The sequence below is a fragment of the Argiope bruennichi genome, chromosome 3 (assembly GCF_947563725.1).
Source record: "Argiope bruennichi chromosome 3, qqArgBrue1.1, whole genome shotgun sequence".
Lineage (NCBI taxonomy): Eukaryota > Metazoa > Arthropoda > Arachnida > Araneae > Araneidae > Argiope > Argiope bruennichi.
The window spans coordinates 52,638,853-52,650,921 of NC_079153.1; the positions used below are offsets into that span (position 1 = coordinate 52,638,853).

The 12,069-nt window shown below is 28.6% G+C and overlaps 2 protein-coding genes across 3 annotated transcripts in view; both read left to right on the forward strand.

The window, feature by feature from the left end:
• The window catches only part of LOC129963182 (dystrobrevin beta-like), a 66,177-nt gene that overhangs the window by 36,582 nt on the left and 17,526 nt on the right, over nucleotides 1-12,069 (forward strand). For both annotated transcript variants that reach the window (XM_056077343.1, XM_056077342.1), the window contains exons 2-4: nucleotides 9,179-9,286; nucleotides 9,368-9,448; nucleotides 10,180-10,393. In XM_056077343.1, coding sequence (XP_055933318.1) covers nucleotides 9,193-9,286; nucleotides 9,368-9,448; nucleotides 10,180-10,393 — 389 coding nt within the window. In that variant the 5' untranslated portion in view covers nucleotides 9,179-9,192. The remainder of the gene's footprint in view (nucleotides 1-9,178; nucleotides 9,287-9,367; nucleotides 9,449-10,179; nucleotides 10,394-12,069) is intronic.
• LOC129962843 (piggyBac transposable element-derived protein 2-like) lies at nucleotides 1,242-3,095 on the forward strand. Its single transcript, XM_056076842.1, has 2 exons — nucleotides 1,242-1,600; nucleotides 1,706-3,095. The coding sequence occupies exons 1-2, from the start codon at nucleotides 1,242-1,244 to the stop codon at nucleotides 3,093-3,095; spliced, it is 1,749 nt and encodes a 582-aa protein (XP_055932817.1).

Genomic DNA, 12,069 nt, shown 5'->3' on the forward strand with positions numbered 1-12,069 from the left:
CGATACTTCTAATTAAAATAAAATAACTTTGTGTTAAAATAGTAATATTAATCTTAGAAAAGGCCTAGTCTTGATAAGTCATGGTATACTCAAAAAGAACATGGAGTATAAGTAGAAACGATATGATTAGTTAAAGATAATAATTATTTCAACTAAGGAATTAATTTTTTCAAAAATATTTTTAGTTTAGTGATTTTGAGAATCGAAAAATGCTCCGAAATGAACATGAAACTAACTTTAATAATTTGAGACTAATTACAAATAGAAATAATTTCCTATTTTACAAATTATAAAATTTCGTTTGAACTATTTAGATATGAAATCTAAAAGGTGGGTTATTAGATATGAAATCTATAGATTTGGAAGTTAGATATAAAATCTAATAACTTCCTAACCGTATGTGCCATTAAAAGTGCAACAATGACAAAATAAATAAATAAATAAAATCGATGTTTTTATTTATTTTTAGATGTGCTATTTGATCTTAAAAATGTAAATGTCCCATTCATCAATTTTAGAACTTTCGTAGTATTGTAATTTCATTTTATTTTTACTCGGCTTGTAAATTATAGTATTAAATAAAATCCTTCTTCTTTAGCTTGCTATAATAGAAGAAAATCATGCCATAAAATATTTAGTGTAACATTAGAAACTGCTTGAATTTTAGGGCAGCAATTAACCCTACACTGCATCATGTTGCCATTTGGCTACACTGGCGATTTGTCATCTTCATGACCAGAAAAATGTAGCCATGAGGCAACACTGTGCATTAAAAGTAAGTTTGGACTTCTTTGATTCAGTTATCACCATTTATTCTCAATAGATGGCGGTAGGTGTCCGTGGATAACAGTAAATGGAGACATAGCAGTAGACTTTTGCAATCACATAAATGGCCATATTTTGAAATTTTTATTTACTATTAAATGTTTTCCTAGGTCCATTAAAAAAATCATATGCATAAAATGAACTATTAAAATTCGTTTATTAGGCTTTTTATGATAAAGCGAATATTTAAAAAAAATTTAAGCCACAATATGTATCTGTAGCCATTTGGCAACATCATGCAGGAAGGATGCGATGAACAATTCAACTCAACACTGTAGTTCAGAAAGCATGTGCTTTGTTTATACTACTTATGTTACATTTTGTCTTTCTTTTTTGTCTTTGCAGTTTTAATTATGAGTTTTGTGATATAATTAGAAGCAATTTATTTTTTCTTTGAAATTCTATAAGCTAGAATAATGGAAGAGCATAGGTCTGTTTACTTTGTTGATACAGATGGTAAAAAGAAATTATTGACAGATGAAATATGGAATGCTCTTTCGAGTGGAAGCGATGATGATTTTGATGATAGCGATGAAGATCCTACATTTAATCCTAATGTTCTCTTCAATAGAAATTCAGAAGATATTTCTGACAATAACAATGATTCTGAATCATCTGAAAATGAAGTGAATATTCAAAACGAAAGTTCGACTTCAGGTAACAAGACATTAGAGGAAAAAAGTAAGAAAGTTAAAAAGGAAAAAATTAAACTTGTATGGAAGAAAAAGTCTTTGCAAGTAAATCCTGAAATCATAACTTTCAGTGGAGATACACAGTTACCTCAAAATATTTTGAATTTGGAAACACCTTATGAGTTTTTTTCATATTTTTTTCATCCGGATCTCATAACTTTTATTTCTGAACAAACTATTCTATATAGTGTACAACAGACACCTGAGAAACCTCTGAATGTAACATCATCTGATATAAGAAAATATTTGGGAATTTGTATATTGAGTTCTGTATCAAGTGTTAAAGATTTTAGATTGTACTGGAATCCTGCTGTTGGAATATCTCTCATTCAAAATTCTATGCCCGTTAACGAATTTGAAAAAATAAGAAGATATCTTCATTTCAATGACAATAATGCATTTTCAACTGATTTGCAAGGAGGCCAGGATAAGTTTTTCAAACTGAGACCTTTGATTGATGAACTTCAAAAATCTTTCCTTTCCATTCCTATGGAAGAATGTTTATGTGTCGATGAACAAATGTGTGCTACTAAAGCTAGACACCATTTAAAACAGTATATGCCTGACAAGCCCCATAAATACGGTTACAAACTCTTCATTTTGAGTGGAGTATCCGGATTTGCATACAATTTCGAGATTTATGGTGGCAAAGAACTTGATGTTGCTAATATACTTCAAGAGCCTGATTTAGGAGCTAGTAGTAATGTAGTTATTAGATTAACTCGTCCTGTTCAAGAAAATGTTAATCACAAACTTTACTTTGACAATTATTACACTTCTATTCCTCTGCAAGTATATTTGAAGAAAAAGGGAATTTTATCTCTTGGAACTATTAGAAGAAATAGAATTCCAGACTGCAAACTTCCAACTGAAAGGGAGCTGAAGTTACAAGTTCGTGGATCCATCACTGAATTTGTGGCTGAATATGATGGCTGTGAACTGTCAAATGTATCATGGAAAGACAATAAAACTGTCACAATGCTCTCTACATTTGCTGGTACAAACCCGGTAAGTGAAGTACAGCGCTTTGACAGGAAACAAAAATGTCATGTAAAAGTAAATTGCCCTTACGTTATAAAAACTTACAACAAGCACATGGGAGGTGTGGACTTACTTGACAGTTTGATTGGAAGGTATAAAATAATAATGCGAAGCAAAAAGTGGTATTTTCGGTTGTTTTATCATTTATTAGACCTGACGATTATCAATGCTTGGTTGCTGTATAAGAGAGTGCACAAACAAAAGCGTAACAGTGAAAAGCCTATGAAACTTGTTACTTTTAGATTGCAGTTAGCAGAAACTTTGTGCTTACATGGACAAGTAAAATCACTAAAAAGAGGGAGACCATCAAGTGCAGAGGAAACAGTTGGAAAACAATCAAAAAAAGCTTGTCGAAAAGAGCCTCCAAAAGATATTAGATTTGACAGAATTGATCACTGGCCAGAGCATTCTACAAATAAACAACGATGTAAAATGTTGAATTGTAAAGGATTTACAAGAGTACAGTGCATGAAATGCTCAATTCCTCTATGTTTTTATAAAGAGAAGAACTGTTTTAGAGACTATCATTTACAGTAATTTTTCTCTCTGGAATGCATGGTGTAGCCATTTGGCACAGTTTGTTTTTTTATTTTTTATGCTTAACTGCATGATGTTGCCACTTGGCAACAAACTAACATTTAATTAAAAAATAATGAAAATTTAGACTTAATTTTTTTTAAATATTTTTTCATGTTTTATCATTACACTCTATTACATATATATTTTTTTCAAGGAAAAATAAAAAATCATGCAGTGTAGGGTTAATTTTATTGTTAGAAATTGGGTAAAAAAATATTTTTAAAAAAGAATTTGCCAAAATTCAGAAAAAAAATTGCATGCACATTAAATTAATATTATTGAAAAGATAATTTTTTTGAATTTTATGATGACCTAAAAATTATCTTTGTGCTATAATGTTTTCGGAAATTATGGCAGAAAAGCTGTAAAATTTCGCTTGATTTTTTTTATTAATTATAATAACAAAAAAAAAAAAAAAAAAAGGCACCAAGGTGCACATTTTCACCCTCCGAAATATATATGTGCCTTGTTCAAAAGCTCTAGGTCAAATGGTCTGACCTGTTGAACATCAACAACCACACACACAGATTCATCTTTATTGTAGTAGAAATTAGGCTTACAGTGTGTGCATTAAATTATAATAATATTTAATTAAAGAATAAGAAATTTCTTCTTTATAATATGTTGGAATGTTATTTATTCACTAATTAGGCATATTATATTTCATTTGATGTCCTATAAATTACTTATTGTTAATGCTATATTTGTTTGAAATTTATTATTTTTATAAAGCTTTAATTATTAAATATATTTGTATATAGAAATATTTAACTAATAATTTTGTCAATTTTTTTTTAAAAAGAATTCTGCTGCTTTAGTTATTTCTTCCTTATATACACGCAATAATAATAATAATAATAATAAACAAATAAAATTATAATAATTAAAACATATATATTTTTGCAACGTTATTAAATAAAAAGATTATTAAAATAATAAACATGGATCATCAAAATGTTTAAAATGTGTTCAAATATGAAATTGAACATTCTTAAAAATAGACTTTATAACTTACTTTGAGGCATTTTGTGGCCCTACTCAATCTGTTATTATCCACAATTTTGATATTTTTCCATTCCAGGGCGAAAAAAAAAAAAAAAGATTCATGTTTATCTATCGAAAGGTTAACTCTTAATCATTGTAGATAGATGAAATCTGGTGTATTGCATTAATACCAAGATTATAGAATTCTGACTAGAATTTGAATCAAATCCGTCTTGGCAAAATCAATCATTCATGAACGTGAAATTGCGACAAATCAAAAGCAAAAAGAATTAGTTGGGTGGAATTTCGCATATAGTTTTATCACTGGACGTAACACGTTTTTCATATGTTAGGCCAAATGCATCATAATTAATTCGATTGTCAATCGTTATTAAATGCAATACCTGAAAAACCAACAAGAGAAATTGGATTTTCTCTTAGCGGTGTTACGTGTCTGTATCAAATTTTGATCTAGTCGATAAAAGAAAAGAGTTACTGCTGAAATTAATAGTTAATAACCTTCACTGAACGACAAAGCCTGAAGACAAAATGTCCCATACTGTTGAAATAGATAACAAAATCTTTGGCAAAAAATGATAAGAAAGATTAGAAAAATTGATAAGAAAATCTTCCGTTGGCTTAGTTAAATATACAATGTTTAAATTATCAGAAAGTGTGGTATTTTTTGTTAGAAATATTTGATAGTTTTTTTAATATATATTCGGAAATACATGTTGATGCCACAAGTCTTGTAAGGTTGCGACATGCAAATCTTTTTGTATGCCCTTATTCCTAACAAACCACGACATGTTGTTGATTTGTCTAATTGTCATATTTTGGTGTCTTTCTACGAGCGTGGCGAAAAAAGATACCTTTTTAAGTATTATTTCCCTCACTGCATTACTGAAGAGGTTTCCAAATGTTTAATGATCAATTTGTGTTTAGTCTTGTAAATATATTGATATCCAACAAAGAAAAAACTCCTTGCCATTCTATATTTTGTGTGAAGAATTTTATGTTTATCGAGTGGATTTTCTATCTTTTTCTGTAAATAGTATTTTGATTTCTATAACTTTTATTAACTTTGTAACCATTATTTTGCTTGATTTTAGTTTTCAGTCATGGGTTTAAAACTGGCCCGTTGGCATCGTTGAGAAGAACAAATCTTTTTATGAGTGAAAGTAATAATTAATATATTAATATAAATATTGAAACCATTTGAATCATTTAGCCAGCTTTTGTTAAATCGACATCTTTAAAAAAAAAAGGTAGAAATGTCATAGTATAAACGGTAGTATCTAAGCAAGATTCGTTTGTCAGTTAAAACTCGTGTCTTTAACCCTTTCTAGGGCCGTGGGAAGTATGCTTCCCACCAAATTTATCAATCTTTGTATGAAATTATGTAGGTTGGCGTAAGTTCTGACAAATTTTTTTAGAAAGACGGAAACTTAAATGCTTCAGTTCTTTATCTCACACAAAATGATGTGTCTTGATTTGTTACTTAATTATTAATTAACCAAATTAATTGATTAATCAAATTAAATTTATCTAATAAGTTAAATAAATCCCTTTTCTTATTCTAATTTCAAGCCTAAAAATATTTTAACATAATATGACTAAAAAAATGGCCCTTTAAAGGGTTAAATATAATATTTCGGTTTTACTCAGTAGCGGATTCCGATTATACAGCAGCAAAGGGCCGCTGGCGTGTTGATTAAATATGTTGCAAATGAATAAATATGTGAAATCAAAAATTTTGTGAGTTATAAAATGTTAGAACTGTAGAATGTGTTTACTTTTTATTACTAAAATCATTATCAAATAAACTAAAAACACTTAGCATTAGTAAATAATTAAAGATGAGAAATTTATTTATATTAGTTCGGATATTAATGGTTCATCTAACTAATTCTGTTATACTCTACTTGACAGATCCTTCAAAATAATAATTTTCAATTTAATACTTGGTTGAAGTATAATCTTTCCGTATAATCTCATTGTAATAACTAATGGCTTTTAGTTTCTGTACTTAAATTATGAATTTATAATTATAGTTAGTTTCTCAAGAACTTTATTATTTTCGTTACTTTTTACATAAATTAAAATAAATAATTGACATGTTTATTAATTTTTTGAGATATGAAAAGAGGAACTCCATAATGTGCATTGCTTTAAGCAGCAACAACATACCTAAATCTACCGCTGATTTTACGGGGTTGGGCTGTATTGTTTAAAGTTTATTGATATTAGAATGAAAAAGATAACACATTTATGAATTTCTGTTGATCTACAAAACATAGTGAGAAGACATACAATTTTAATTTTTTTCCTCGTATTTGCTTAGAAAAATGATCGAAGAATAGGAAGTGGTTAAACAAAACACGTTTTAGTCTAAAAGCTATGAAAAATGCACCTGTTATGTGTTCCATTTGAATTGTTGCAAATGACTGCTACGAAATTATTTTTTTGACTGGTATACTGGAAAATATTTCTGTGTTCCACTTGAATTGTTCTTGCTAATGACTACTATGCTATTATTTATTGATTGGTATTTACCATAGTGATTCGTAAAATTTAGTTATTTCGCCATTGGTTTTATGCATCACTAATTCTGCTGAAAATATTGGAATTTGCTGACTTATAGACACCATAAGGGAGAAATTAGAATAGTTTATTAGCTCACTGAAGTCAAATGTGTCTTTAATATAATCATTCTTTTAACATAGTAAGGTTTTCTTTTTAAATTTACTGCTTTCTTGCTATTTGTAAATTGTACCATACTTGGTACGATATATATGATTAAAAAATTTAGTAAATATTCTATAGAAACAGACTGTTTAACCTAGAATTATCGAATTTGGCACGTAGTTAAGATAATAAATGCCCAAAGAGACAATATTTTTAAAATTTTTTAACTAGATTAAAGTTAATCAAAATTAAACGAATTAAAAATAAATCGAAGTTTGTGTTTTCCTCATAAACTTCGAAACATATTATTACACAAAAGGACATTTTTTCACTTTCCACTTTAAAGATTACTTTAAATTAACACTTCTTTCTTTAAAAATATTTTAAAGATAAAAATTAACTTTGCCACTTATATTGTTTAATTTCAATAATTTTTCCTTTAGTTTTAATAAATAAATTTTTTAAAAAAACTACTTTTGAATATATTCTACAACATTTCCTTCCTTTTTTTTCTTTCTTTCTTAGTAACTGCTTTTATATAGATGTGCGTTGCGATGATAATAAATGCATTTTTTTAGTGCACCTGATCGCACTAAAAAAATAAAATCACTAAAGTAAATTTTTAAAAAATACAGATAAGCAAATCAAGCCTAAATCATAATGCTTCTAATGGCATACATAGAAGTTTCAAAACGGGGAAAAAAATGCAACGTCATTTACATGTTCCCATAGAAATTTTTAACGTAAAAGAAAATATAAATCTATGCATTTCGCGAAGTAATTTGTTATTATTAGATTAAGAAATAACGGAAATTCCAATTTAATAAATTCCTATTAAATAAACAAATAAAACAATAATAATTTAACCAATTCCAATTTAATAAATTAATTATCATATTGTATTTGAAAATATCGGTTTAGAAATAATTTTTATTAATATTATTCTTTATCTTGGTTAAAAAATTGCAGCCCTGAGCTGCCTTTAAATTGAATTCAGTTGAAGGATGTTGTGACTGGTGATTTTAAACAGATGTCTTGAAATTTATTAAATAAATTAAACTGTGATTAGATTTTTCATGCAAGAATAAATCACTATTAGTAATATTTAGAAAAAGCATTTGCTCTGATCTGAATTAAGTTTATGTTTAATATAGCTCCTCATTCCCCCGTTTTTTTTTAAACACTAAGTGTTGAGATTTTAATTTCCAACTGGTAACTATTTGAAATTAGACTGCTTTTACATTATTTCTATTATTTGAACATCTTTTATTACTACGTTGTGATAATATATTCAAAGACTATCGCTGTACAATATATATTCAATTTGCTATTAAAGGGGAAAAACAAATAGTTTTGTATTATTTTACCTTGAAAACTTTATGATGCATTGTAATTTTTATTATTTCTTAATTTAAATAATTTATAAATTGTTAAAATCACTTACATGTGTATTTTTAATTATATTTAATAGTTATAAATATGAAATATTATAGCATTGAGAATACATGATAAAATTGTAGTGAAATTTATATAGTGCCTTTCGGTGAAGCAGAAATAAACGCAGTTTAATAAGAAATTAAGGGTCATCTTCCCAAAATTTTCTCTCTTTTCTAATAAAGTTGCTATTCTTTCACAAAAAAAATTGTGTACCTTGGACATAGCCGTAAATGCCATGTATCCACTAAATAATGTACGTACCCACATGTATCCGTAAATGCCACTGCCACTTAAATCTTTATGTTCAGCGCACTGCAGATGAGTGCTTTGTGCTACATTGAGAGAAAAAAAAATAGAATATATCTATTCTTTAAAATGATTTGCTCCAAAATTTGACTCATAATTATAATTTTAGTTATAAGATAAAATAGCACATTTCATTTAACAAAATTTGAGAGAAATTTACAAGTTTGGTATAAAAATCACTTACCAAAATTCATCCATCTACCTCAAAGTGATTTAGAATGATCTTGTCCTCGGACAGACATAATTCCAAAAATTGGTTTTTAAGATTCAGTGGGGTCTAAAACGTAGAGATTCATCAAAATTTCAAGGTCGACTTTTTGAACGATTATTATGCGTTGTATAACTTCTTATACAAAAAAATGTGAAATAAAGGGGCATTTTATGACTAATTTTTTACTAAGGTATTTTTTTATAATTCAAGTTACGGGCTTTTGACTCCTTAAATTATTATTTTGGTACATATAATTCTTAAAACGGAAATATATATATCAGTCCCTGGACTAAAAGTTCGAATCTTCTTAAGATTTTCTTTCTTTTTTTTAAATTAGCCATGCCAAATATTGTATCAGCCCCGTTGTTACATCATTTATATCGTTTTTTTAAGAAATGGAATCTTTATCTTTCAGTTGAATCTCTGCATATGGAATCTACGCAGTACGTCGACAACATGAGCTATGGCGGCTCTGTGTCTCAGGGACCAAGTGCAGATTACTGCCACCTTATGGCTGAACTTAGTAAGTTATGAAATTATATCTAGTGTTGAAACAGTTTTTCAATAAAGTATTAAATTCTTAATATTGTTTTTTCTTTTTTAGAGGCTCAAAATTTTGATGTTATGAAATTTTCTTCTTACCGTACAGCTTGCAAACTCAGGTTCATACAGAAGAGAATTAGCTGTAAGTTATTACTTTTGTGATTTTTCTCCGTAATTTTCTTATTCTTTATACAAAAAATGCTAGCTCTAAGTTACCATTTTTAATGTTCAGTGAGGTATCAACAAGTAGCATACATAATTTTGATCACAAAAACTACAATGAATAACAATATGAAAAGGACGTGTAAATATTGCCAATTTACTGCTTTTCGACTTTATTGCCTTTCATATTTAGGCGTTTGTCCTATCGAGAGTCCATTTTGAAAATGCAAGTTTCGTATAACGACGATGGACGCGAGTGGAACCGTTATTGCACAGCCCGTTTCAGGTCGCCTTCAGAGTTTAGATTCTGATTGTTGAAGAACTTCTTCATGGATCTAAATAAGTGAAAACTGAGGGTTACCACTCTGAGAGTTTGTCAGTTTTATTCCAAAATTTTTTTATCAGTTATTTATAAATATATATATATTCGAATCGCACCAAGTAAGCACTGCAAACCTGTTTCTGATTATAATAGTCTCTTATTACGACCACTGCTTTGAATTAAAATTGTTCTTCACTGACAAAATCTCTCTGCCGCCTCGCGTTTTTTTTTTTTTTTTTTTTTTTTTTGCATTTAATCTTTCAATTAATTGAAAATTCTTTGAAAAATTTTACTGTGATTTATTGTTTCGTATTTTTTAATAATAATCTTGTAGATTTAATCCTTTGTTGTTTGTTATTTTAATATAACTTGCATTTTCGCTCTTTCAGTACATTTAGTAGACATATGGAATGTGATCGAAGCTTTCCGAGAGAATGGTTTGAATTCCTTAGAACCTCGAATGGAAATCAATCTTCCTCGTTTAGAAACCCTTGTATCCTCCATTTATTTTCAACTCAATAAGCGCCTTCCATCAACACAACAGATTGATTTAGACCAATGTACTTCCTTATTGCTCAACTGGCTGACGTCTGCTTATGATCCGTGAGTACAATTTCTTTTATTAAAACATAATACACCACCATATTTAATTCTAACCGCCTTTGACGACCAGTTAGTTTGCCAGGATTAATGATTGCTAAAAATTTCAGTTAATTTTTTTTTCTGTAATTTAATCTTAATATTTTCAAACAAAATTCATTTTTATTTCAAATGTAGCAGATATATAGCATAGACATACTGATTTAGAAGCCTTACGCCATTCTCTACAATAAACTATGCATTCTTCTAATTTTCGGTCCATATTCTTATATTTACAATTATAAAAAAAATGAGGGCGCGAAGCTTCCGAGATGGTGGTTGGTTCTTGTCACTCTGGTGGTTACAGAAATTTTGTGGCATTTGCTACTCACCATCAATGACGATACGTATCTAAAACTGGAAGGGTTGTACCGTGGCAAGTGATGGTCCTTAGAACTCAACCATAGTTCTCATCAATGCTGTTGCGGTGATACGGATTTATACGAATGCCTTTGAGTAGGGCGGAGTTAGTTCGGATAGGGCGGATAATTAGAGAAAAGAGCAACAGAGTTTAAATAGACATGAAATAGTATTTTTAATTGATTAAAATTTTTAAAAAATTCTTCATAGTGCAAATTTTTAATCTCCAAAGTATATATGTGAAATGTTTGATCACTGTATATTAAATACTCTGGCATATAGAATGCCAACACAACACATGCATTCACCTTTATTATTATTAGAGGTTAGTGTCCAAGGACGACCAGGTTCGCCAGGTATATTGGTTATATTTGATTCCAGGTAAATGGTTTAGATATAACTTAATGTGTATGATTCGTTTAAATTATCTGATAATAATGCCAGCTTATTTTAACTCCCTTACTTAAGTTCTGCTTATTGTTATAACATAGCGATATTAAAAACATAAATATGTTTCATTTATTCTGTAAATTTCGCTTTATTTTAGACACTTCAATTTATTATTCGTATAACGATATAAACGAAATCTTCTTTTAGTTTTTAAAAATGGAGGGGGGAAAATCTCTCAATCTGATCGAAATGAAACAATGGAAGCGATTTTAACTTCAGGGTAGTAATGTAATCTATTATTGGAAATTGGGCTTAATTTTTTTTTTTTAATTTCCAAAATTCTGCAAAAAATTGCGTCTATCAAATTACAGCATTAAAAAGATATATATTTTTTTTAAATTTTGAAACAAAGTAAAATTTAATTTTGTGCAATAATATTTTCGGAAATAAACGCGAAAGATTTATTTTCAGAAATTAACACGATTTTTAATTTTTAATTAAAACAAATTTTAATTAAACTTAAATAATATATTTTTTTAAATCGCTATGATTTACACATTACCGATTTCCAGTGTATACAAGTCCCAAATTCGATAGCTATAATTTAAACGGTCTCGCCTGTATAGCACCAACACACATACACGCACGCACACGCACATATTCATCTTTATTATTAGTATAGATAGATTTATCAGCAAAGATATTTCAGTCTGAAATATTGCATTTCCACTGTTTAGTCACCATAGTGTGGGAGTATCTTCTACCCACTTTACGCCTTTACTTCAAATATGTGAGAAACATTTTAAATGCCCGTTGGCAAACCTAATTTGGAGAAGTTTACCATTCGAAAAAATAAGAATGTCATCTACTTTAAATCGTGATTTTGAAAA

What these genes read in the sequence shown, in the direction of transcription:
- LOC129962843 (XM_056076842.1), top strand. Translation starts at nt 1,242, where the DNA reads ATGGAAGAGCATAGGTCTGTTTACTTTGTTGATACAGATGGTAAAAAG. An exon ending in ACTTTCAGTGGAGATACACA is followed by an intron (nt 1,601 to 1,705) that starts GTTACCTCAAAA and finishes TATTCTATATAG; the next exon opens with TGTACAACAGACACCTGAGA.